The sequence below is a fragment of the Aspergillus fumigatus genome, chromosome 5, assembly GCF_000002655.1.
Source record: "Aspergillus fumigatus Af293 chromosome 5, whole genome shotgun sequence".
NCBI lineage: Eukaryota > Fungi > Ascomycota > Eurotiomycetes > Eurotiales > Aspergillaceae > Aspergillus > Aspergillus fumigatus.
This window is the reverse complement of record NC_007198.1, coordinates 3,117,295-3,142,258: the sequence shown is the minus strand read 5'-3', so window position 1 is coordinate 3,142,258 and position 24,964 is coordinate 3,117,295. Positions and strand designations below refer to the sequence as shown.

Genomic DNA, 24,964 nt, shown 5'->3' with positions numbered 1-24,964 from the left:
GCGGTGTAAGAGGATGCCAGAGACATTATCCGTTATCGTCACTTATCGACGACCATTTCCTTAAATGCCATGGGATGTCACAGTAGAAGACTCCACATCGAGCGTTGTATGCCAGTTCGCCCTACTCCTTTATCCGCACTATCTACACGGTTAACAATGTATTCGTAACCCGATAAAAAGCGCTGTCAACTGTCCCGCCTCATCGCCGGAAGACTATCACATGGCTCACTGGAGGAACGAGTACTCCGCCGCGCTGGCTGCTCGCGATCGCCGGGAAAAGGCAAATGTCGCTCTCTATAATGCTTGTATGCCACCGGATAAGGTCTACTGCCTACTGTGAAGCTCTTGTAAGAAGATAATCTAACGAAATATGAACGACTAGATACGCAACTAGCCGATCGAACTAGCCGTATTGCATCCACCGGAGCTCAAGGTGCCCAATATCTCACAGGCACTGGAGACAAACATACAGCGATCCCTGCAGCTGGGAAGTCGTTGGCAGGTCCATCTGTTCCTGATATTCTAGCAGCTACACGTGCGGATCTTTCCGAAGCCCAACGTGCTCGTTCGGAGTTGCAGGCCCGGCTAACTGAGCTGAGCACCGAGTTGGAGAAGCTACGGAAGAGAAGCACGCAAGATAGCAGACGTATCCATGTTTTGGAGAGTGAAGTAACTCATCTACAAATGCGTGTAAAGGATAGGGACGCAGAATTGAAGGGGAAGGCCAAGTTACTCGAGGCATGTCATTCATTCATCCGCCATGCCGCCACTCGTTTGCTGACACGGTCGCTTCGTAGGATTTCCAAGACGAACTCGCCTCTCTGAATTTGCAGCTTAACATGGCCGAAGAGCGATCCAGCAGGCTGCAGCGGGAGAACCGGGAGCTGATTGATCGCTGGATGGCTAGGATTGGCAGAGAAGCAGAGGCCATGAATGATGCCTCAAAATTCTCTTGAGCTGCATCACCAACGGGGTGATATGGACCAGTCCTCTTCATTTAATTGGGGGATTCGGAGTCTCAAAAAGAGCTTCCAGCTTCAATCTATTCCCGGTTAACAATGTTCTATGTGCATGAAATTGATATCGTCCCCATCTAACTAACTCATCTATTCATACAAGAAATGGTATCCAAGAGTCCACCGAAAAGTCAATCCGGCTCGCCACAGCAGCCACAGAGAGCACGCGTCTCTTCACTGGTCACAAATGGGCCTTCACCCGTAAGATTCGCGTACATGAGTAATATGACATGAAGGCTATCTTGAGATGGGATTGATGGAATATGTCAAAAGGATGGTGGATCATCATAACAAAAAGATATCAAGGGACAAGAGAGAATAATTCCAATAGAAAACTCATTGCTCCAAGGCATGACCCGAAGGAATTTCAACAGACATGCTGATATATACGGGGTAACCCAATGCAAAAGTAATCACATAAAAATCAGAATGTCAAGCATATTAGGGGGTTGTGGACCCTTAGTCGTAATTCCATGCAACGGTAATGGGATCAGTCATGCTGCAGTGATCGAGTTCGCTCATTCCATGCTATCCGCAAAAGCCTTGAGCCTGGAACTATCTTTGGTGGCAATAAAATATGTGCCCCCAACGTCAGTCCAGCTGACACTGTTTGACCAGTAATTCAACTGCTTAACCTTCAAAAGGTTGATCGGGGAGTACAGATTGCGAGACTGAATCTTGTGACCGGCAGGAACGAAAGACTTGAGTGACACAATCTGGCAGCCCTCTTTCATATCTAAGAAGTGATTGATGATCTCATTGTTGAGTTGAGGTGTAAAGGCTTGGTTGTTGATCAGAACAACATCTGCGCGTTTCAGAACATCAATGATGCTTTGCTCTTGCAGAAAGTCGCCACGGACAAGGTTTGTTTTCCCTGGCGCAATACCCCAGAGCCGGCAGCGTGCTCTAAACTCGGTCTGCTGAAGTTCTGCCAGGTCACAAGCATTGGCCATCATCTCGCAGCCCCAACTTTCACATCCAATTTCAAGCGCAGCTTGCAAAACGACATTACCAACTCCAGATCCAAGATCGACAAAGACGTGCCCCGATTTTAGCCGAGTTTCTTTGAAGATCGTGCTGATGAAACGAGGTAGGAGCTCTCCGTAAACGTTATCCGTTCCGTTTTCGTATCGGCGAAGAGATTCAACTCGAGGGGATACAGTACGGGCGTAAATCTGTGTCAATATCCTTTCTACAAGCGGCAGGTTCAACCGATGTGTCGCGTCCAAATGTTTAGCAATGGCCCCACTACGTCTTAAACGCTCGATCTCACGATTGTAGCTGGCCACGGCTTCTCGGAATTCCGTCTCTGACGAATGTGCCAAAGCTCGGCGCAACCTCCGTTTGATACCTGTTGACTCATTGTTGAAGAAATCCGCCTCACTCTCAGGAATATAGTTCTCAGAAACGATGTCGATAACATGGACGATATCATCGATAGGCTTAAAATCATCGTTGTCGCGTGGCACGACGAGGTTGAATCTACACCATATCAAGCAGTTAGACTGGGTTACGGGTATCACTAGACCTGAAGTGCAAACCTTTCTTTAAGTGAAGCACTGGGATACTGCAGAAGAATCTCCGTCGGCCGGTCTGCCCCTCCAAACGCTCGTCTGAAGTTTCCGGCTTTTTGTTTGGATGTAATATCTGCAGCGTGGACCAATGGCAGTGGTTTAACATTCTCCTCCGAAAATGCTTTCAAAGACCGTATGCGCCTCGCGAGGTCAGGCTCCGCACTATCCTCCGTTCTTGCCCGCTTGCGCAACTCAAATGATGTATCCGTGTCACTTGCGTCATCGTCACTCGAAAACCGTTGTTCAGGAGTTGGCCGTTTCCTATTTCGCAACGGGGTACTTAAACGCTTCGATGGGCGATGATCGGGATCTCTCGAGACAGACCGGCTAGTGGAGTCTCGTGGTCTTTTAACTCTCCCCGGGGGTGAGGTCTGCGACAATGATCTGACGGGGGTGTGCGAGGAAGATCTTGAGGGCGGCGGGGGCCGGGTCTGGACAACCTTACGAATTTGTGGCTTTTGAGCCTGCAGCGAAAAAGCCCCTCCTTTCTGGAGGTGATCGAAAAATCCCATGGAGCGGAGTTAGCGAAATCAGTATGCGGCGGGGAGGTAAAAATATGTTGACGCGTCTAGAAATATGGACAAAGAAGGTAATAGCACACGCTATGAGATGGAGTGCAAATGCAAAAGCCCCATGAACAAAATGATCAACAAAAATGCAATGCAATAATAGAGGGAAAAATGACTTGAGAGTACAGAGCACAAGGAGAAGGGAAGAAGAGCCGCGAAAAGTGAGCAAGCCAAGACAAATGATCAAGTCATTCACTGATAGCCTCAGGCCCCAAGGCACTAAAGTCTTTGACAATTGCCACCCGCAGGTTAGAGTTTCCATACTAGGCTTAGTGTGTGCATTATCATTCACTAGGTACTTATGCACAATCCATGCGCCATCTCCACAATTGTGGGGTCTCCCAACACGCTGGGAATAGCATCAATTCACAGCCGACTATCTATGTACAAAGTGCTACTCATGTTTTTGTTGTGAGGGTCAATGCGAACATACATATAAGGATAGAACAGGGGATTTACCATCATAATTCAAGCAATACCTATGGTTGTTGCTATTTTTCCCAGAAGTAAAGCCAGCCCTGAGGGTATCAAACTGTAGTTTATATGGACGGCAGTATGATTGAGAATTGCCAATATTATACACATACTCTGCTGTCCGTCTATTTCTTCTTCTTCGCCAATCTCTTTTGAGCCCGGATATCCTTCTTCATGCGCGAGTCCACAATCTTGTATTTGCCCTTCACTCCGCGTGGACGACCGGAGATACCTCTGTTGGCTCCCCTAGCAACAACCAACTTCACCTGCTGCTTGGGTTTCTTCTTGACCGCTTTGCTCATCAACTTCGCAATGGCCTGCGACTTGTCCCTTTCGCTGAGCGCTTCGTCATCTGCCAGCAAAGCAGACTTTTTGCGCAGTTTCTCGAGTCTCTGAGCTGCCTTCATCTTTTTACGGCCCTTAGCCTCCATCACCTTCTTGATGGGCCGAGCATTGATGGCACGCAGCTTTTCCTTGATTGCGGCTGCAGCCGCTTTCGTGATAGGCCGTTGGGGCTTAGAATGCTTGTTTTCGTCGTCGAGGAACCATTCGGGGAGACCGTCAACATCCCGGAAGGTGTACCGATTGAAGCCGTCATCAATAATGTCCTGGGACTTCTTTTCACCGGTGGCCATTTGCTGGGCAAGTGCCATGGCCTCTGCGGTAATGATATCGATATCTGGGGTGAAAAAAGATGTTAGTGACTCCGGCTGAAAGGTACCAACTCATAGAAACATACCGAGTTGGCCGTTCTTCTTTCGTGGGTCGTCAGGCTCTTCAGGGTCGCTATCTGAAAAGTCCTCAGGGGCCTGCGCCTTTTTCTTTGCCTCCTTGGGTGCTTTTTTCTCCAAAGCAGAGCCCTTCTTAGCGGATTTGTCGTCCTCCTGCATTTCGATTGCGCTGTCCTCGTCCTCAACGTCGTCGACATCACCTAGACCCTGGAAAATGTCTTGATCGAAGAACATCGCGGCCTTGCTGGAGAGTGTTCCCGAATTAGGAGGTGCTGGCTTGACCACCGCTTGGGACGCGCCGTCTTCCTCCGATTCCTCATCGTCTTCCTTGTCAGAGTCTGAGAAGCCGTCCCATTCTTCCGCCTCGTAGTCTTTTCGCGCTTTCTTTGCCCGCACTTTGGAGTCCCGATCTTCTCTGCGCTCCTGGTACTGTTCGTACAATGAATCGAGTTCCCTCTCCAATCGGTCGCCTTCGTCATCGCTTTCGTCGTAATCAGATTCCGTTTGATCGTCCTCACTGTCACTCTCAATTTCCGCTAGCTTTCCAGACGCAATGACATCCCTTGCCCCATCTCTTTCCACTCGCTTCAAGGAGAAAGTTGCGTCGTCGCCACCGGGCCCAAGTTGCTCCATGCCAATGTCCATAGGGGTTGTCATATGCATTTGCATGCGTATTATTTCTTTGCGCTTCTTCTCATTCTCTTTGCGCCTTTCCTTCTTGCGCTTGGCGCTCTCTTTCTCCTGGAGACGTTGTAGCTCTTCCTGGATGGCCAACTCCTCATCCATGGGAGCTACCTCTGCGACCTCCTCAGGTTCATCGGCCTTGGCTTGCCCTTTTTTGACTACAAGCCCAAACTTTTCACGTACCTTTAAGCGCCATCGGAGTAGGCTCCGAAATTCTTTTTTGCCTAGAATCTTCAAATCCTCACAGCAGGTTCGAATCTCGTCCGTGGTCTCTTCCAGTCTGTTCAATGTCGCCAATGCAAGATCTCCCCCTGGAGATTGTTCGAAGCTGAGCTTATTATAAGTACCGAGAATCGCGATCGGATCAGTGGTATTGATGAACTCCGTGACCGGTATTTCCTTGAACTGTGTGTAATCACCCTCTTCGTAGCCTTCTCTCTTCCGCTTCTTCTTCTCCGGATTGAATACACGCGCTTCGTTATTTGGCGTAGAATCTGTCAATTCTGCAAAAACATGCTTGGGGTCGAGGAATTTGGGGTCAATGCGTTTTGGAGCCTTGAATCCACGGCAGACGACGAAGATTTCTGCGGAAACATTTCGGGAAGAAGGAGGCTTTGTCGCTTCCACAGACGTGAAGAGCTGCTTGAAAACCCAGAGCAGAGGATTGTAGTCCTTCGATCTGAAGACCTTGGTGACAAAGGTACCACCCTCTACCAGGAACTCCGTGGCCAACTTCATCGACTGCAAGACCAACTCCGCCTGGGAGAAAGCGTCCTGAACCCACGCTGTACCAACATTTGGAGCTCCGTCGTGAAGAACAGTGTCTGCCTTCCAGTGCTTCAAATGTTGTCTGATCGTCGCGCGACACTTTTCTGTTGTAATATCGCTTTGAAAGGTAATGACTCGAGGAATTGGCTTGATTGGGGCGAGATCGACACCGATAATGATGCTCTGAGTGGGCATACACTCTGCCGCTACTTGACACCACGACTAATTTATCATAAGCAAAAACTCAGCGGGAAAAAAAGGGAGTGACTAAACGTACGCCCGGAGCCGCGCAAAGATCCAGAAGGACTTTGCTCTTTTCCAAGAAACCATACTTCTTGTTTAGCTGGATCAATTTAAAAGCAGCTCTTGCTCGGTATCCCTTTTCTTTCGCAAGGCGATACCACTTATCCAAACGACCTTTACCGTGCTGGTCGATGTTAGCGCAAAGAAGTCTCCCAACATAAGAAGGGAATCAAGTGATCATGTCATACCTTTTTTTGGATCGCCATTTCTGTAAATGGGTAGTCGAGACAGGCTCGACAAGATCCAGGAAGTGCACGACAAATAAGTCGGAATGATGATTACAGGGGAAAAAATTACAGCGAACGAAGGATCAGAGAATGACCAAAGAGGCTTATCCAGCGTGTTATCCTCCTCCCTCCAATAAATTTCTCCCCGGCGAAAATAATTTTTCTGGTCTTTGCGGGTCCCGCCCGAACTCCTGTGGCGGTGAAGAATTACACCAGCCACAGTTACAGGCCTCAGGTATCTGCTCCGAAAGGCGGTGGAAATGAAATAGAGATAACATGTGACATGATATCAGGGTGTGTGTCTCTGCCTGATAGCTTGGTTATAGAGTTACAGGACTACAGTGGCGGCTCTGTTGGACGCGGATCACTAGCAGGCACTCCTGTAAGACTCGTCTTCATTATCATTCTAAATAACCTCATCTCTTTATTGACTTGCACTTTGATATTTACCTTGGTAATGTTCTACTTCCTTCTTCCATGGCGCCAACGGGATCTCGTAAGAGAGTAAAGCCCAGCCCGTCCGGCCCGCAGTCGCAATTATCTGCCTCATTGAGCAACGAGGTAACCTCATCTCCGGTAGGCGCAAAGCACTCAACCTCACAGAAGCAAGGAAGTGGTGTGAGTCAATTCTCTTGTCATTCAATAGGCAGTCGGGATATTTGAGTCCAGTAAAGCTGATGTTATTTGTCCTTAGAACTGGTACCCTGCTCTCTGGCCCGCGGTGTCTAAAGCATCTAAAGCGGCGCCTGTTACCGAGGTTGCCCGCGAGAGCATTTCGGTTGCTCAAAATGTAGCATCGAGCATGACTACCTCCTCGGAATCCCTCCTTCATACCCCAAAACAACATAGAAACCCTTCACTTCAGCTCACCAAGAAAAAAGGCGCATCAACCAGGTCTCTTCCTGCCGACGCTACGACAACAAAGGTCAACATCACTTCCGATGGTTCCGCATCCACTTCAGCACTGGATTCTCAGTTCGATACTGCCGGCCCAGCCCCGAATTTGGCCCAAAAGGAAGGATCAAGCGAGGAGGCTGCAGGAGCTACTGACGATAAAAACGGAGAGCAACTAAAACAGACAACCGACACCTCCCCATCAGGCGCATGTACTGGAGTGGTGGAACCGGGTCAGGCTCAATCATCCTCGAAGCCAGCTAGTGGCTGGTTCTCATGGTTCTATACAGCAAACTCAGCTGAAGAATCTTCCAGTGGTGCTCAGTCAGAACGAGCGCGTGAGACCGAAAGCACTCCGACAGAGCCGTCCGCTGAAGACCAGACGCCGAAGAATTGTGAAAGACCCTCCAACGACCCTGTGGGAAGAGCAGAGACGCCCTCTGAACCGACCACAGAAGCTTCTACGTCATCGCAGAAGCGAACTTGGTTCCAAATGCTGTATGGTTCGTCTGCACCGCCACAGGGGGCGGGTTCGCTCAAGCCCGAAGGACACAAGGATAACTCCCAACCTAATTCCCCCGGACTTTCTTCTGCTGTAAATGCGCCCGTCCATGATCTAAAGCATCCAAATACGTCTTCAAACCAGCCGCCGTCTGAGTATCAGAGAACGGACGACCCAGTTGATACACAGGCCAAGAACACTAAGTCGGGATGGTCGTTCTGGTTCAGAGATTCCTCGCACAATCCGAATCAAGTGGTGCTAGCAGATCATCCGTCGATTGAGACCTCAACCGCGCAAGGATCATGTTCAAACCAGCCTCAGGACAGTCTACAGGAAGAAACAGGGCTGGAACAGAAAGTGGAAGACACCAAGAAAGGCAACATCAAAATCAAGACTCCTAGAGGCAGTGCTGCTGCCACTGACAGAATCCCCCCTCATGTGCAGGACCTTACTCCTGAATCACCCTCACCACGAGTGTCAGAGGCAGCAGCAACGAAGCAATTGCAGAAAGTACTACCAAATCAAGTCCTACCTCGCTTTTCGGACACTTTTGCTGTGAAAGAAGCCCCCTCTCTCATGCAGACGATTGGACGATTCTTGCACTATCGCAGAGAGCCTGATAATAAGCATGTCTATATGATCAGAGATCCTCCAAGGATCAAGAATGCGTTGGCCATTGGTGTGCATGGGTATTTTCCTGCTCCACTAATACGGACAGTGCTCGGACAACCAACAGGTACCTCCGTGAGATTTGCCACCATGGCGGCGGAGGCCATCCACAAGTGGACGGAGAGCCATGGCTATGCATGCGATGTTGAGAAGATTGCACTAGAAGGTGAGGGGCGCATCGCTGAACGCGTTGATTTGCTATGGAAGCTGCTCCTCAATTGGGTGGAGAAAATCAGGAAAGCCGATTTTATCCTAGTTGCATGTCACAGTCAAGGTGTTCCGGTTGCGATCATGTTAGTTGCGAAACTCATAGCTTTTGGCTGCTTGAATGCCGCTCGTGTTGGCGTGTGCGCTATGGCTGGCGTCAATATGGGGCCATTTTCAGATTATAGATCTCGATGGATTAGTGGTTCGGCGGGGGAGCTTTTTGAATTTGCTCTGCCCTATAGCCAGGTCTCAAAAGATTATGAAGCTGCATTGAAATGCGCTCTGGACTTTGGCGTTCGGATATCCTACATTGGGAGTATCGATGACCAGCTGGTATCTCTGGAGGTAAGGCGCTGATCACTTATTCCTGGATTGTTTCGCAGTCGCAGTATAACTCTTTATCGCAGTCGTCTCTCTTCTCGCCAGTGGTCCATCCATACATCTACCGCGCGGTTTTCGTGGATGGCAGAGTCCATGCACCAAGCTTGTAAGTTAAATTTATATCGCTGCTTGATCTTCGCCACCCTGCTAACGTCTTTTCCTTTATACAGTCTTTCCCATCTGGTTGGTTTCGTACTCAAACTTCGTAACCTGGGGATTTCGGACCATGGTCTCATCCGAGAACTGAGCTCTCCGCTGGCAGGGAGCCTTTATACAGGAGAAGGTCATTCTCGTCTCTATGATGACGAGGCTGTTTATCGGTGCGTTGGCTTGCCCTAAATATTGACCCTCAAGACTAACGTTCGTTCCTTAGGCTGGCCATTGAATTTGCTCTGGAAACGACGAATGTCAGTAACGCTGCCTTAGACGTCAGACGGAGTCATCCATCTCCTGCGAACCCCTATATTCTACCGTTTGCTATGCGGGGTATACTCGAAGAAGAGTATGTTCGCCGCGAACTCTATGAAGAGACAATGCAGTTATTAAGGCAATACGATGACTGGAAGCCCTCGAGCAAAGTTCTAAAGGATGTCAAATTCAGACTCGAGGGAATCAGGTCCAAACTCTAAGCGGGGGCCTGGTGGTGGTTCTACGCCCGTATATGGATTTGCTTCTTGTCTTACTGTTAACTTTTTTTTTTGAATGTGTTTTGCGTCTATAAATAGAGATATTGATTTTTGTGTTTGCAGTCTAATCCAGTTCTTCACATAGATACCTAGACATGGCCACGTTAAGTGAAAAGAACGGTGTATATATCAAGCACAAGGGTTAGAAGAAATATAATTAGACGACGACAAATTTTAAAAGGCGATGGTATCTTATTGTGAATGATAGGGAGGAACGAGGCCAGCACGTATACTTTGACCAGAATGAGATGAATGGAGAGAAGGGAACAATATCCAGTTTCTCAAACCTCCAGGGTTGCACTGGTCTAAAGGGAATTCTGCATTGTGATTTGAGCCAGAGCGGAAAGAAGCAGAAAAGAAATGAACCTGCTCAGAGAGATACTAGTTGCTACTAAGATCCTGGAGGAAACGCCGTGTGATATGCACCTTCGATTTCGTCTGTGACACGAAAGTCAGTCAAAATCGTTCTTCGGGACATCATAGAAACAGCTGCCTACCTCTCATGCCATCCAACGCCTCAAAAGCAATCGCATAATTTTTAACGGTTTCAATAACACGCTCCAAGCCTTGACGAATTTCCTGGATCAGTCGATATGAGGCGCTGTTTGTGGATTCATTCCCGTAATCTGGCGACATTTGTTTCTCCACCGTCGCTTTGTAGTATATCATCAACAAGGCGTAGCTTCCTTGCATAAGACAGCATGCGAACGATGGCATTGTTCGCGGTAGCTGCTTTTGCGGCGATGAGGGCAGCCCCTGGTTGGGTGTGTTACTGCCACTCGACGAGTAGAGCGGCTGTGGCAGGGGCAGGCTCGGGAACATACGCGAGATCGTAAGAGACGCTTTCAAGCAGACTTTGGCGGAGTGCTGGCTGCTGTATGGGAAGCCGCTGGTGAATGAGAATGGTATCATGGAATGGTAATCGGATGTGACAGAGCCGGAGGATGAGGCGGAACCTGTGCAATCACTCGATGTAGATGGCGGTGGACGGAAGGAGTCCATATTGCTGCAGCAAAACGAGAGGTTCGCCATACCGTCCTGTTCTTTGGACACCTTGGACGCCGAATCACCCGTTATGATGTTGTTGGGATTAGCTGCCGTCAGGTCGCAATGCTTCTTGATGAATAGTGGAATATCCGAGAACGCCCTGAATCGGTGTATCTTAATTTGTGCACTAATTTTGCATAAGTATCCTTGTGACTAAGCTCTCGAGCTTCATCAAAGGACACTTACCTAGAAAGCTTGATTCGCGCGATAGCGCGTATGCTATGGGCGGTTGTATACTCCACTTCGTCACCGCAACCCATGGATTGAGGGACCATTGGAAGGAGATTGGATTGTGCTATTGCGGAGCTAGCCCAGGCATCGAGTTGCTGCATTCTTTCATATATGTAGGTCATGTTGGCGCCAGTTGACATGCATTTGTTCAAGTCGATGACGAATTGAGTTGCGGACGCCAGCACTTGCTGGGCTTGCATCAAAACGGCCCATCCCTGGAAGAACGGTCAGAATGGTGCTATTTGCTTGTGGTGTTGTTTGCTTGAAGATCATCCTGGAAGCGCTGAAGGGTAGTGGAAGACTTGCCTCTGGATCAGCAGAGAACCGAGGATAAGATGTGACGAATTGAGGGTCGCTGGCGATTATCGAGAGCGGCTGTGGGTACAAGATCAGCTACTTATAACTCCACGGTATCGCAAACCGGGATCGAATCAACGCTAGCTTACCGTTGTGCTGACAATCGAACCCTGAAGCATACAATAGTACTAGACAGCAGGTAATTAGTGGACGCGCCGCGATAATACTTAATCAACGACCGTACCGTCATCCACCAGGCCCTCCGCCGAGCCTCTGCACACTCATCATGCTCCTCCCCGAGCGACTGAAGAGACATGTCCAGCGCGATTGCCAAGGCTTGGCCAGCCCGATACCTCATTTTGAGCAGATTTCCTCGTTGTGTATATTCATATACACAGAGGATCAGCAATGCAAGAAGGCTTTCAAGTTCCACAGGTGTCCGTGGATGCAAGGGCTCCCGGTTGATCCTGGGTCGATTGTTCGCTAATGCTTGGGACGGATCCGTCGAAGAAGCTTGTAATTCGCAATCTTCCTCAACACCAGCATTAGCTAGTTGCGCAAAGGTATGAGCGTAAGTTCTACGTCGTATCACAGCAACCGGAGACAACGGCTCAGGATCGTCGGGAAAGGGCACCAGGGCTAATATGGCAGAAATTGCAAGACTGAGGGGGGATTGCGGTTTGTATGCCAGTAAAGGCTCTTCAGAAGGAGACAACGAATAGTGACCGGCGGATTTGATTGGCCTATCTGGACAGCGCCGAGCGACTCGTGGTGGAAGTATGGGAAAATAATGGTGAATGAAGTCGTAGTATGCATTCAAACTATATTGGAATCAGCGTTTAGCAAGCCTTCTGGCTGCCACCATTCATAAGTGAAGCCTCACATATCCTGTTCGCTGCCATATGTCCTGACCATAGGCTGGGATGGTATGTTTGAAGGCGAACGTGTCGGCTCCATCTGACCCTGGGTGTTGCTGCCATTGTTCAAAGGGAAGAGATCAGCAAACATGGTATTCATATCCGATGAGTGATCTAACGCTCTCAGCTCAGCTCCTGGCAAGGAGAGTACATCAATCTGCCCAAACATCGCCGAGGCTGTTTGAAGGTTAGTGCTGCATTTACAAAGGTCGCATCACGTACAGTCGTCTAAGCCAGATGCTGGCGTGATAGCAGAGTTATGGAGGTCATCCTGCCGGGTTCTCGAATCCGAAGGAGACGAGTTCTTTTTCTTCTTCCTTGGACCGCCTCTCCTACTAGGCAGGTACGAGCAATTCTTCTTCTTGCTAAAACACTTTCAAGCGAAAGACCTTGTCTCAGCATATGTAGAGACAAAAATAGGAGAGTCAGTATCGGGTAAAGTGAACATACATTGGAGCATGGTGCTTGACCGTCGCAACGCGTCCTTGATGCACGACTGTGGCATCGGAGTCAGCATCGAAGGCAACAACCAGCGACAGAGAGAACAAGGGGTAGAGAAATCCAAGTAGTCGAAGGAATCACCGACGCGGATCACATGGATCAGTAAACTTGAAGGATCAGGACGGCGTACCATGTCAGACAAGCTACTTTGACTGGCGGTTTGGCAAATTTCTTCCGAACCACTGTGGGCCGCGAAGTCTTGGATTGTGAAACTGGGGCGTCTCCGGTATTAACAGGGCCTGGGAGGTTCTCCAGCACCATCTCGAAACACCGATCAATCAAATCTCTTCAATTTCGTGTTTCGAGTCCCTTTCCTTCAACGGGATTTGGTCGTAGTCTCGTGCGGGCTTAATGAAAGCGGTCTATATCGCACCCACCGCCTCGGAAGGGTCATCTGCGCGCATACCTACTGGCACAAGGGCCGTACGATCACGGAACTTTTTTTCCCCCTGGTGCTGGTCAATCAGGATCTCAGAGATGTGGTCTGATATAGTAACTGCCAAAAAGCAGGGGCGTCCTGCAGTGGCTTAATCATCCGTAGCCAATGATCCAAATCCCGATCACCCCACGGATCGGGATTTGCTTTGGTCCAGGAACGGGAAATGTGGCGCAGGATGTACCTCGCATTAACTCGTGAGGTAAGGTGCCCTGGAGGAGGAGACTCATCAGGTTCCCTATTCTCCAGAGACGGCTGTGATAAACAAGAATGTTGCGAAACAACTATGATGGAGTATGGGGCGTTGAGAACAAATGAGAGCATCAGCAGTGTGTCGGTCACGTGACAGCTGCCTTTATCCCAAGGCTTCAAGCCTTTAATGAACCTTGCAATGCGACAGATTATTGAAAGAAAAGATCTCAATGCGGGTGACGCGGATCTGCACTCCTGGGCTGAAGCAGAAACCGAGAATTGTAGCTGTTACAAGTGTAGGAACTCCTGGTATATACACAGTACATGTTTTGAATGTTCTACTGGTATGGCTACGTGACAAGACAGTAATCACGTAAAAACTAATAGCCTTGGTCACTACGTCACGTCTTCATGATGTCTGCGTGGTTCTGTAGATAATCCATTTTAAGATGCCAGAATGGCATATTCCAAATACTTGCTTTTGTATGCTAGAGTCGATACCCGCGTTTCCGGAGCTGCTTGAGCATGTACGTAACGCTAGCGGGCAGCCCAGCAGCCTTGACCACTGTCTCTAGCAATGCTGTTTTGGAGTCGATGTGTGGGAGTATGGATCCCCTGCATTAACGGGAAGGGACCTTGGGTATTCTGATTCCGGGCACGCCTCTCACGCTGTCCCAGACACTGCCCGGCACCTCCACTGGAAGCTTGTGGCCCTTGAGCTGCTGGTCTATCAACCACATGCCGACGACAAACTCTTCTCTTGTCAATAGTCCAATTTTCTGCCGATCAACAAGATTCCAGATCTTCTCCAGAATGCTTGACGGCAAGCGGCTTCGGGCCCATATCTCGCGAACAGCTATGTTCAGGACCATCTCAGATGCACTTGGAGGATAGCCTTCGCAGGATACCTCCTCAAGTGAAGATCGTTCCTTCGAATTACTGATAGGTATCAGCAGTCCCTTATTTGCAGCCCAAACGCCCTCGTACCTCTTCCTCTCCTTCTCAGTTACCTCGCTTTGCCATCGTTTTCGATCGCCCTCGTGATGTTTGTGTGGGTGTCTGCGTATAATGTGTTTTCTGTGCTTGTGATGGTCGAGTTCTTCTTCACCAACCTTAGTTGCCGGCCGGAGAGTGTGCCGCAGGCTTGGTGCGGGACTGGAGCTGCGCGGAGAGTCGCTGCTGGGTGTGTTTGGGCGCAGGAGCGGATGGGTCCTGAGTTGTCGTTGTGGAGGAGGGGGTGGAGGGACTTTTTTTGCGGAGAACGCTTTTCTTGAGGCCAGTGATGATGCAACTATCGCATCCGACATTGCTTCCTCGTCTAGACCAGGGGAGTAGTCAATGAGGTCAGGGCTACTACCGTTGTTTTGTAACGACCTGTCCAACAATGGAGAGCTAGGAGTCAAATGACGCTTGCTATGTTCGTGCGCTTCGAGCAGAATTCGATGATCACTTGGAGGAATGTGTGTCACACGGGAAGGGTCTGGCCGCGGGGGGAGCGTAGGTCTGGCCTCATCAGCACCGGTAAGATCCACGTCGGAATTTGAAAGCGGTATGTAGCTCTGTTTTTCTCCATGGATCTTCGGCTCATTGCGACTAGGGCTTTTCGGAACTGGTTTTGCACCTCCTTTCCGAGGCGGAGGTGGAGTAGGCCGGGGTTTTGTACCAGACACTGAAGCGATATCTGGGGGTCTGGGTGAAGTATCTGGGTGCATTGCGGGGTTTCGATGGGGAATTGGTGGGTTTCTGACCGGTAGTTCCCTGTTGTCTTGAAGAAGGTTTTCAACTGTGTCGGCGCCTGCCGTCATGTTGCGAACAGGCTTCGACATTGGGTAACCAGGCTCTGCTCTATCGTCGCTTCCCTGAGACTCCGTTTGCCTCAGTTCCGGCGTTGAATTCGGTCTTCCCAATGTTACAGGTTTGTTCACTGGTACCGGCGGTTTCTGCATAGCGATAGCAGCCTGCTGGGGAGGCCGCGTCCTGAAAGTCGCAAATTCATCACGCTCCCCATCCAATGCCTTTTGCGTACTCCGTGCGGTGAACAGTCCAGTTTTGCTTTTGACGGATCCAGGCTCGGGGAGTCCTGCGGACCCGTCATCTGGTGGATGATCTGTATCGGTAGCAAGATGTTTTGCATTGGTGGTTCCCCTGGATTTGTCGTCCATTCTCTGAAAATCTGACTATGGAGGCTTGCGTTGAAAGCAGCAGTGGCTTCGTGCAGTGCTGTCACAGTTTTGCTGACATGACCACGGCCCGAATGGGTAGTCGGATTCAAGGCCTGCTTCGCCTTTTCTGCTCTAGGGGACAATGGCCGAAAAGGTTCCTGTTTTCCATTGACTAGGCTCTGAAAAGATGCTTCCCATAATGCCTACCTGGGGTTTGAACAAGTTGTAAGGCCAAATCAATAAATCATGGCGTCAGATGGAGATATATTATATATGTTGATCATATTTGTTGATCGGGGAAGCTGAGTGCGGACTGGGGACTTAAGACCTACAGAGCCCGTGCGTCAGATTCCGCCACACATGGCAGAACACATCTAGTGTCAAACGGACTGACTTTATCAAAATGCCACCTCAGCCATGAGGTAGAAGGGTACTGCTTCTACAAAATGAAGAAGCGAAGTACTTGGGATATGGCCATGCTATAGGGAATACATCAGTTGTATTTAGCTAAGCATTGTAGACATCTGCCCACAACAGCAGTCTAGCCCTGGTAGTTTTTCCTAGTGATTGAGACATGTCTTGACTAATGAATCATTCAAAGTTCTACTACAGAATGCTTCTAAATAGGAATGTTGATTCACAACATTGCAGAAAATATAACAGCCTCATTGTTGTGGAGAACTTCTCCATAACACATGATGCTAATGCTCTCCTCATACACAGGACTCTTAATGTAACACGCATGCTTGTTTAACCTTTGGCATATATCTAGGTAAACCAACATTCTCAGTGCTCACTCTGAATCCAATGGCCGTCAACCTGGCGTGCCCCTTTTTATGAAGCTTGGGATTTTCGAGATCGGTCTCTTTAGCCCTCCTAGTATTCATCCGTTGAATTAACCGAGAGACGGAGAATGACTGAAAGTGCGGGGAATTCCACCTGGGGTTCGTTCGCATTGGGACAATCTCAGTTCTCATTTCTCTTCTCTCGTGTCCTAGCCCAGCCTTGACTTTCTTCTGGGATCTTCCCTGCTCTCGTGCTCTCGTGCTTTTCGTTTCACTCTGCTTCTACTATCCTTTCGCCTTTCGAAGCTAAGCTACGCCGCCTCCTCAATCTGAGGGCTGGCCTCCGCAATTTACCTTTTGCTCCACCACCGTCAATAACAGCTTTTGGACCCAAAGAGCTACTGCTCACCCCTTATAATGTTAATGAAAATGTTGGCACTTTCAGAACTTCTTTGAAGCTTATCCCTTTTCTTCAAAGGCTCCTGTGATCTCCATGCGCGCAGCTGCAATGCCAAATCCTACTAAAGCTCAACTCAAGAAATCGTCCATGAGGCGCAATGACCCCAGAAAAGAGCGACGCTGGCCAAGGTACGGAGTTGTTCATTATCATTCCTGCGGCAGAAACGCCAAATAGATGGTAACTGGTCAAGGATTAACCAACGACATGGTAGAACTTGCGAACCGCCGTGAGGCCCAAACAGGAGCAGACGAAACAAGCATCAATCGTGCTCGTGAAGTTCGGCTTGGCTCCGCCCCTGGTCAGACCAAGTGCTCGATTTGCCATAGTACTTTTCGAAGACCCGAGCATCTGAAGCGACACTTTCGAAGCCACACTAAGGAGAAACCTTTCGAATGTGCGCAGTGTGGACGTCATTTCTCAAGAACGTATGTCGTCGCCTTCTTTTTTTTTTTTTTTTTTTTTTTAATTTTTTTTATTTCTATTTTTATTTCCCTCCCCCCCCTTTCCTTGTTGTGATATCACTGTGGCAGTTGCGGTCTCAGTATCAGAGTGCTCACCAGGTTGAATAACAATGGTGTTTGAAAACTGACTGCTGTTGCAAGTGACACGCTCCATCGCCATGAACTAAGTCATCATACCTTGGGACCCGAAGGGGGAAAGGATCGTATGCATCGCATTACGGTCAAGACTTTCAGAGCCTGCTACAAATGCGCAGTAGCCAGAGTAAGGTGCAGTGGTGGTTCCCCATGCGTACGGTGTGAGAATAGGTCTCTGGAATGCCAGTATCCGACGGAACGACGCTCCAAAGCCAAAACGCGGAAGGAGGTGGCCCAGAACCTGTCTTCTGAGAGAAACAGTACGATTTATGGGCAGGCTACTCAGCGTGAATCCCCCTCTTCACCAGCAGGTGCTGATGTCCCAGGAGCGGATATCAGAGAGCAACCAAGAAATGAGCCTCCGGGATTTCAGATTACCGAATTTCAACTGGATCTTCCCGGCTCCCATCGTGTGGATACACCATCAAAGCATATGCCTGCAGAGAAACCGCACGGGCCTCCTCGCGGAATATCGTCAGAGCATCAGAATGGTCCACCAGGAGACGAAACGGCTGACTTGAACGCTCGAATGCTGCTGTCAGATGCGGGTGGTTCAACGCACGACGCACGTGTGTCGCTGCCTGAATATGCTAGCTTGAGCTCGCAGCAATTTTATTCGCAGTTGCCAGCAGGTGGCGCTCAGACCCTTTCACAAGAATCGGCCTCGCAACTTGACCATCGGTCCAGAGATATCCAGCAGCCAGTAGCAGCCACATCCAATGTCAATCTGGAATTGGAGGGAGTTGGAGGCCAACAAATGCAGCTCGGGTTTGACCCGCCATTTCTAGATCAATCGATGCTTTCTACCTTGAATTGGTTGCCTAACGATATGTTCCCCGACACAACGAGCGACCAGTCGCTCTCGAGGATGCCTCCGCTCTCTGACCAGCTGGGTATCCTGGACGAGCCGGTGAGCCGGACAGCATGGCTACCTCCTGTCACCAACTTGAGGCAAATGGGTCCCTCTGCGCGGGAAAATCACTCTCACACCCCTTCCGGGCACATGTCTGTGGGCACAGATGCGGGGAGTCCCGACCGATTTTCTCACAGCATTGGGGAGGGTTCATTGCATTCAGAGCCCTCAAACGCAACCAAGCGGTCGGGAGATTTCTACGTGGACGGCGCTGGAGCTCGACTGCCAAAGTATAGACGGAACAGAACTTCGTGGTCAAGGTTATCTGCAGAACCTATTGAGCTCCTGGCACCGCTGCATCAGCATGATACGCGACATCAATTCTCATTCCCACTGACTCAGGAGATCAGGCCAGACTTCCTTCCGGGTGAGGAAGCGGCCTCCAACTGTCGCATCGAAGCTCCGACATATGATAGAATCTACCAGTCATTCCTTCAGTTATGCCGCACGGACAACCCTCTCTTTCTCAAATTCGAGACTGGTAACTTTCCGAGCGCCGATGCTCTTTCAAGCTATGTATACCTTTACTTCGACTCATTTCAGCCCGTGTATCCCTTGTTCCATCCCCCTACATTCAACCCAAACAAGTGTCATTGGCTCGTGACACTGGCTATATCAGCAGTCGGCTGTCGTTTCTCTGGTCTGACCTCTCTGGATGAATGCACTACGGCGTTTGATGAATTCCTCCGGCGGGCTATCAATATTGAGGTAAGACCGTTGATTTTGGCTTACGGGCTATTCATTGCTGACCGAGTATGGCGGTCCAGAAAGAGAAATGTCGCTCAGAACGAATACCGCTGTGGCTGATTCAGGCTATGGCGCTCAGCTGCATCGGGTTGCTCCACAGTAGCGGTTGTGAGCAAAGCAAAGTGTCCACACTCAATGCCTTTGGCGATCTTGTCAATTTCACCATTCGAGAGGGATTGCTCTGTGCCGTCAACAAGCCAACATCTCAGTATGATGATCTTCCGCTAGAACAAAAGTGGCAAGACTGGGTTGAAGATGAGATACGACGACGGACCGGGTATCTGATATGGGTATGCTCTCCTTTGAGAAACTTAACGTCGACTAAGCTCCGTCATATCCCGATCTAACATTCAAGCACTAGCTCCTTGATTGTTCCCTCGCGTACTACTTTGATAACCGGCCTTTACTGTCGTCGGACGACGGGCAGTGCCCATTACCGTCTCATGAAAATCTCTGGAATGCTCAATCGGCCGAAGCCTGGCGGGATGTTCTCGAGAGAACTTCCGGTAAGTTTGGACCAGGCAAGCGAAAATTCTCAACTAAAACATCGATTTCAGGTTCGCGAGGTATCTCCCTTTATAAAGCAGTGCTCACAATCTATATCGAGAAGAAACTCGTCCCAGGGATCGGAGAATTCAGTCACGTCCTCCTCCTTCACGCTCTCTACCATCGAATGTGGGAGGTCGGTGACTATTTTCGCCGTCCCTTATCCTTCTGGAATCCCACCGCAAAGAAGCAAACCCTTGATACCGCTATCCCGTCGGGGTCTGTGTGGCTACCAGGCATCCCTTCGTACTCAAAATGGCGCAACAGCGCGTGTGATTGCCTGGATATTTTGCATTGGACGGCGAACAGCACGATCGCCAAAGCAGCGGGACTTGAGCATCCTACCGTACTACACCTCCATGCTGCCCGAATTGTCCTCCTCGCCCCATTCCGCGAAATTCGTTCTCTGGCGACGTCGTTAGCAATGGGCAAGATTCGCTGGAGCGATCATCAACAAGCCCTGGAGTGGCATTACATATTACGCTGGATCAAACACGACCAGTACAAGGCTCGTCTTGCGATTATACATGCAGGCACAACATTGTGGCACGTAAGGCGGTATTCGACGAATGCGTTCCACGAGCCGGTCGCTGTATATCTTTCAATACTCACTCTATGGGCGTATGGCTCGTGTCATGCCCAAATAGCCGAGGAACCCAGCTCAAGACATGGACTACGGCATCATCCAGTCCGCGAGCCAACTTTTATCCACCTAGACCGGCCATGTGATGACGAGCTAGTCCAACTCTTTGTCCGCGAGGGTCATGCTATGCAAGGAAACGTCACAGGCGTCGGGGACATATGTGCTCCTCATGGTCCTGAGCGCATTTTGGAAGTTGGCTGCGAGACCCTTGCCGGGCTAACTTCATGGGGAATTAGCAAGAGATTTATTGCCATCCTTACGAAGCTCGCGGAGCTATCCTCGCAGCCACAGGCTCCGAGAAACTGATATTATGACATACACCACGAAACTCGTATTTCGATTTGGGGGACGACTGGGAGTTGGTGATAACTTTATAGGGGGTCAATAATGTATATAGTGCCTGATGGCTATAGGTTCTGTCGAATACAATGTTATCTGAATTATGCCACTCTTCTGGACAGTAAACGCAGGTGATGTAATGTCACATGTGCCACTATCTTATCGGGCCCATTGTAGCCTAGTCTTCATAGATCAACACATATACTAGTCAACAACATGTGTGGTGGACTTGGACTCACTTCGAATATACTTTATTCCTGGCTTGCAAGTGGAATTTGATACATAATGGACTCTGACGAGATTATGCCTGATGAGGAGCATCCAAATGTTCCTGTCGGTGACGAGGAGTCGGACATTGACGAAAAGTGAGGCTTATCCGCACCCTGCTTTCATCTATTGATCCTACTCAGTGTCCGAGACAAAGTCATTGACGTTATGCTTATAGATATCCCAACCGGCCCCGTAACCATTCCCCAACCCTACCTTTCCACGAGCTTTTCCAGACCCTCTTCAACCCTCTGGGCGAAATAAAAAAGAAGCCAGCCGGAGCGGTTGCGGCTCGCAGGAAAGTCGGTCCCCATGGGCAGTCAGCGGCCAATCTCAATCCGCTGGAGAGACGACGCGATGTGATTGAGCGATTTATCTCGCGGTGGAGGAAAGAAGTGGGTGATGATATATACCCCGCCTTTCGACTAATTCTTCCGGACAAGGATCGGGACCGGGCCATGTACGGAATCAAGGAGAAGGCTATTGGCAAAATGCTTGTCAAGATTATGAAAATTGACAAGAACTCCGAGGATGGCTTTAACCTGTTGAACTGGAAGCTGCCTGGACAAGCAGCTACCTCCAGGATGACGGGCGACTTTGCGGGGCGATGTTTCGATGTCATCTCGAAGCGACCCATGCGGACTGATGTGGGAGACATGTTGATTGAGGAGGTTAACGAGAAGCTGGACAAGTTATCGGCGGCTTCCAAGGAGGAGCAGCAGCTGCCCATCCTTGCGGAGTTTTACCGACGCATGAATCCCGAGGAACTCATGTGGTTGATTCGTATCATCCTCCGGCAGATGAAGGTAGGAGCGACGGAGCGGACCTTCTTTGACGTCTGGCATCCGGACGCGGAGAATCTCTACAGTATTTCGAGTAGTCTCCGGCGTGTCTGCTGGGAGCTACACGATCCGAATATTCGGCTGGATGCTGAGGACAGAGGAATCAGCCTGATGCAGTGCTTCCAGCCGCAGCTGGCTCAGTTCCAAATGGATTCGTTGGACCGCATGGTCGCTCGGATGAGACCGACGGAGGAAGATCCTGTCTTCTGGATAGAGGAGAAGCTGGATGGCGAGCGCATGCAGCTTCATATGGCATCTGACGATTCAGTACCTGGCGGCAGACGATTCCGTTTCTGGTCAAGAAAAGCGAAAGAATACACATATTTATACGGCAATGGTATTTATGATGAAAATGGGTCTCTGACGAGGTATCTCAAGGATGCTTTTGCAGATGGGGTCCAGAGCCTGATTCTGGATGGTGAAATGATCACATGGGACCCCGAGCAAGACGCTCCCGCACCTTTCGGTACACTCAAGACTGCTGCATTGTCTGAACAGCGGAATCCGTTCTCCACGACAGGCGCTCGGCCGCTGCTACGTGTCTTTGACATACTGTATCTTAATGGGCGAGACTTAACTGGCTACACACTTCGTGATCGTCGCAAAGCTTTGCAGAAGGCTGTCCGCCCTGTCCATCGCAGATTTGAAATACATCCCTACGAAGAAGCTACAACTAAAGATCAGGTCGAAGCTGCGCTTAGAAAGGTGGTAGCTGAAGCTTCCGAGGGTTTGGTGCTCAAGAACCCTCGGTCACCTTACCGCCTGAACGAGAGACACGATGACTGGATGAAGGTGAAGCCTGAGTACATGACCGAGTTCGGAGAGTCTTTAGATCTCATCGTCATCGGTGGGTACTATGGCTCCGGTCGTCGAGGCGGCAACCTTTCAAGTTTTCTTTGCGGGCTAAGAGTTGACGATGGCCATGCCTCTCAGGGTGCGAGCGCGTCAAAGTGCTACTCCTTCTGCAAAGTTGGAGGTGGCTTTAATGCCGCTGATTATGCAAATATCCGTCATCACACCGATGGTAAATGGATGGAGTGGAACCCAAAGAAACCTCCAACGGCGTATATCGAATTGGCAGGTCGAGATGCTCAATATGAGCGACCGGACATGTGGATCAAGCCGGAAGACTCAGTCGTCATCTGTGTCAAAGCAGCCTCTGTATCAGCTAGTGACCAGTTTCGGCTTGGGCTGACTTTGCGGTTTCCACGTTTCAAAAGGCTGCGCATGGACAAAGATTGGAAAAGTGCTCTGTCTGTGCAGGAATTCCTAGATCTCAAGTCGAACGTTGAGCAGGAGCACCGGGAAAAGGAACTGAACGTGGACAATTCCCGTAGGAAACGCGTCAAGAGGACAGCGAAGAAGCCTCTCACGGTTGCTGGATACGACATGGACGAAGATGTCAAGTATGCTGGTCCATCTGGGCATATATTTGACGGATTGAACTTTTGTGAGCTTTACACCGGGCAGCTGGGCCTGTTCATTGATGGTGTACTAATTATGCGAGGCAGATATTCTGACAGATTCGAGTGCGCCCATCAAGAAAACAAAGCCTGAGCTAGAGCAGCTTGTCAAAGCTAACGGTGGCATGTTCTTCCAAACTAACAATGCAGCTCCTCATACAATCTGTGTGGCGGACAGAAGTAATGCTCTCCCAGTCTAATGATGAGATCTCTTTTAGCTGACCTCTGCTAGGAACGGTAAAAGCTGCCTCGTTACAGAAGAGAGGCGATGTGGATATAATCCGGCCGTCCTGGATTATTGATTGTGTGAAGCAGAATGAGATTGACGCGGGGCTACCCGACTTCCTGCTCCCTTTTGAGCCTAGGTATGTTCGAGCATCTATCGCGGACTAGACGGTTCTGTGCTTAACTTGCGCTAGGCACATGTTCTTCGCCACGCCGGGCAAGCACGACGAAGTGGCATCCAATGTAGACCAATTTGGCGATAGTTACGCTCGTGACACTACAAGCGAGGAGCTCAGTGATGTACGTTTCCCGCATGATGTTTCATTGAACCCCTGCTGATCTCGTTAAGATTCTGAAACAAATGACGAAGAAGAATCGTTTGGACATTTCCCAGTGTCCAGAGTCCATCACGAAACTCATTGAACGCCTCCAAGAAAGTGTCAATTCCGGACATGAAATGCCATGTGGGTTGCTCTTCAAGAGTCTTACGATACTCTTCCCACATAGAAATGACGATGTGTCAGAGTCTGAAGGTATGATACCGTCGGATGCTCACAGCCGCTTGTGTTATGCTATCAATGTAGTGAGGTTTGCAGGCGCGAATATAGCCAAGACCTCAAGCCATCCCTCGATCACCCATGTCGTTATAGATCCAGAAAGCTCGTCAAAAGAAATATCTTCACTACGAGGGAAGTGGTCCAGAAAGCCTGGGAGGAAGGTACCACACATAGTCACTGTTGACTGGGTAGAAGAGAGCTGGAAAAGTCGAACGCTATTGGACGAGGAGAGTAAGTCATATGATGTAATTTTCCTGATCACTAGTATCTAATTGAATGCGCAGGATTCCAGCCCAAACGATGCATATCTGGCATCGCTAAACCGTATTGGCCAGGATGAACTGAGACATGAATCCGGATCACCGAATCCTAAGTTTTGCTTGAAATATGAACTTGTCCATGACTCACATAACGGCATACAATGATGAAGGAGACAGGCGCAGAAGTAGTCTAGCAGCTGCACTGGTGCCCAAGGAAGAAGATATCCCATGCTACTTGTTGATTTTGGCGGGATAGTCATTGCGTTCCCCACACTGAATCAAGAAACATCGTGTTAGCACTGTACAAACTATGGAGTATTTAATTCTTCGCTTTACTATGGAGTAGATAGTCGATCCCTGCACCGTCGTGTGAACATCCTAGTAAATTGCTTGATACGGATTGGATAGAAATAAGGCTCGCATATACCGAGTAGATACTGTATGACTCCATGGACGTTGCTCAGGCTACCCCTATACCGACCAGGGTATTAATCATTACTTGGACAAGGAAGGTGCAGTATATTTTATGCTTTGTAAAGCAATGTTTTACCAAGATTATCAGTGCAGCAAGAACGAGAAGCCAGCAACGCTGATGATGTGTGATGCCAGATCCCGCTTTCCATTTTTTTCACGCTTTTCTAACTCAGCTTCCGTTCCTGTTGCCAAGTTTCTTGGAGGGGTTCAACATGGGCTAAGATGTGTTTCACACTCCATAAAACAAGTAAGAAAACTTCATTTCGCTTCGCTATATGTACCAGGCTAGAAACGGAAATGATCCTTCTGCCCGTATGAGACATGTAATGACGACAAGTGATTGTTCAAACCACTGTATATGATGACTCCAGTCCATCCA

The 24,964-nt window shown here is 49.4% G+C and overlaps 8 protein-coding genes across 8 annotated transcripts; 4 read left to right on the top strand and 4 right to left on the bottom strand.

Moving 5' to 3' along the window:
* On the top strand, window positions 1–956 carry AFUA_5G12120 (ATG16 family protein; the record flags this gene model as incomplete). Its single annotated transcript, XM_077804864.1, has 3 exons — window positions 1–305; window positions 383–738; window positions 798–956. The coding sequence occupies exons 1-3, from the start codon at window positions 221–223 to the stop codon at window positions 954–956; spliced, it is 600 nt and encodes a 199-aa protein (XP_077661000.1). The 5' UTR covers window positions 1–220.
* A 578-nt stretch (window positions 957–1,534) lies between these two features.
* On the bottom strand, window positions 1,535–3,390 carry dot1 (histone methyltransferase DOT1; the record flags this gene model as incomplete). Its single annotated transcript, XM_748347.2, has 2 exons — window positions 2,558–3,390; window positions 1,535–2,498 (listed from the first exon to the last, which is right to left on the bottom strand). The coding sequence occupies exons 1-2, from the start codon at window positions 3,100–3,102 to the stop codon at window positions 1,535–1,537; spliced, it is 1,509 nt and encodes a 502-aa protein (XP_753440.1). The 5' UTR covers window positions 3,103–3,390.
* A 368-nt stretch (window positions 3,391–3,758) lies between these two features.
* Window positions 3,759–6,450, bottom strand: spb1 (rRNA methyltransferase spb1; the record flags this gene model as incomplete). Its single annotated transcript, XM_748348.2, has 4 exons — window positions 6,308–6,450; window positions 6,094–6,243; window positions 4,373–6,038; window positions 3,759–4,312 (listed from the first exon to the last, which is right to left on the bottom strand). Exons 1-4 carry the CDS (start codon window positions 6,323–6,325, stop codon window positions 3,759–3,761), a joined length of 2,388 nt encoding a protein of 795 aa, XP_753441.1. The 5' UTR covers window positions 6,326–6,450.
* A 142-nt stretch (window positions 6,451–6,592) lies between these two features.
* On the top strand, window positions 6,593–9,699 carry AFUA_5G12090 (uncharacterized protein). The gene is made up of 5 exons (XM_077804863.1): window positions 6,593–6,922; window positions 7,041–8,963; window positions 9,026–9,105; window positions 9,170–9,319; window positions 9,373–9,699. Exons 1-5 carry the CDS (start codon window positions 6,824–6,826, stop codon window positions 9,626–9,628), a joined length of 2,508 nt encoding a protein of 835 aa, XP_077660999.1. The 5' UTR covers window positions 6,593–6,823; the 3' UTR covers window positions 9,629–9,699.
* AFUA_5G12080 (uncharacterized protein) lies at window positions 9,700–13,145 on the bottom strand. Its single transcript, XM_077804862.1, has 10 exons — window positions 12,809–13,145; window positions 12,628–12,673; window positions 12,400–12,550; window positions 12,144–12,354; window positions 11,505–12,081; window positions 11,410–11,448; window positions 11,270–11,338; window positions 10,919–11,178; window positions 10,183–10,859; window positions 9,700–10,123 (listed from the first exon to the last, which is right to left on the bottom strand). The coding sequence occupies exons 1-10, from the start codon at window positions 12,937–12,939 to the stop codon at window positions 10,077–10,079; spliced, it is 2,208 nt and encodes a 735-aa protein (XP_077660998.1). The 5' UTR covers window positions 12,940–13,145; the 3' UTR covers window positions 9,700–10,076.
* A 41-nt stretch (window positions 13,146–13,186) lies between these two features.
* On the bottom strand, window positions 13,187–15,761 carry irs4. Its single transcript, XM_748351.2, has one exon. The coding sequence runs from the start codon at window positions 15,466–15,468 to the stop codon at window positions 13,927–13,929; it is 1,542 nt and encodes a 513-aa protein (XP_753444.1). The 5' UTR covers window positions 15,469–15,761; the 3' UTR covers window positions 13,187–13,926.
* Window positions 15,762–16,205: 444 nt separating this feature from the next.
* Window positions 16,206–20,638, top strand: AFUA_5G12060 (uncharacterized protein). The gene is made up of 6 exons (XM_077804861.1): window positions 16,206–16,841; window positions 16,904–17,138; window positions 17,316–18,930; window positions 18,990–19,259; window positions 19,331–19,475; window positions 19,527–20,638. Exons 1-6 carry the CDS (start codon window positions 16,811–16,813, stop codon window positions 20,462–20,464), a joined length of 3,234 nt encoding a protein of 1,077 aa, XP_077660997.1. The 5' UTR covers window positions 16,206–16,810; the 3' UTR covers window positions 20,465–20,638.
* Window positions 20,639–20,659: 21 nt separating this feature from the next.
* AFUA_5G12050 (DNA ligase (ATP) DNL4) lies at window positions 20,660–24,532 on the top strand. Its single transcript, XM_077804860.1, has 7 exons — window positions 20,660–20,862; window positions 20,943–23,056; window positions 23,118–23,249; window positions 23,302–23,434; window positions 23,489–23,594; window positions 23,644–24,082; window positions 24,136–24,532. Exons 1-7 carry the CDS (start codon window positions 20,783–20,785, stop codon window positions 24,189–24,191), a joined length of 3,060 nt encoding a protein of 1,019 aa, XP_077660996.1. The 5' UTR covers window positions 20,660–20,782; the 3' UTR covers window positions 24,192–24,532.
* Window positions 24,533–24,964: the final 432 nt, after the last annotated feature.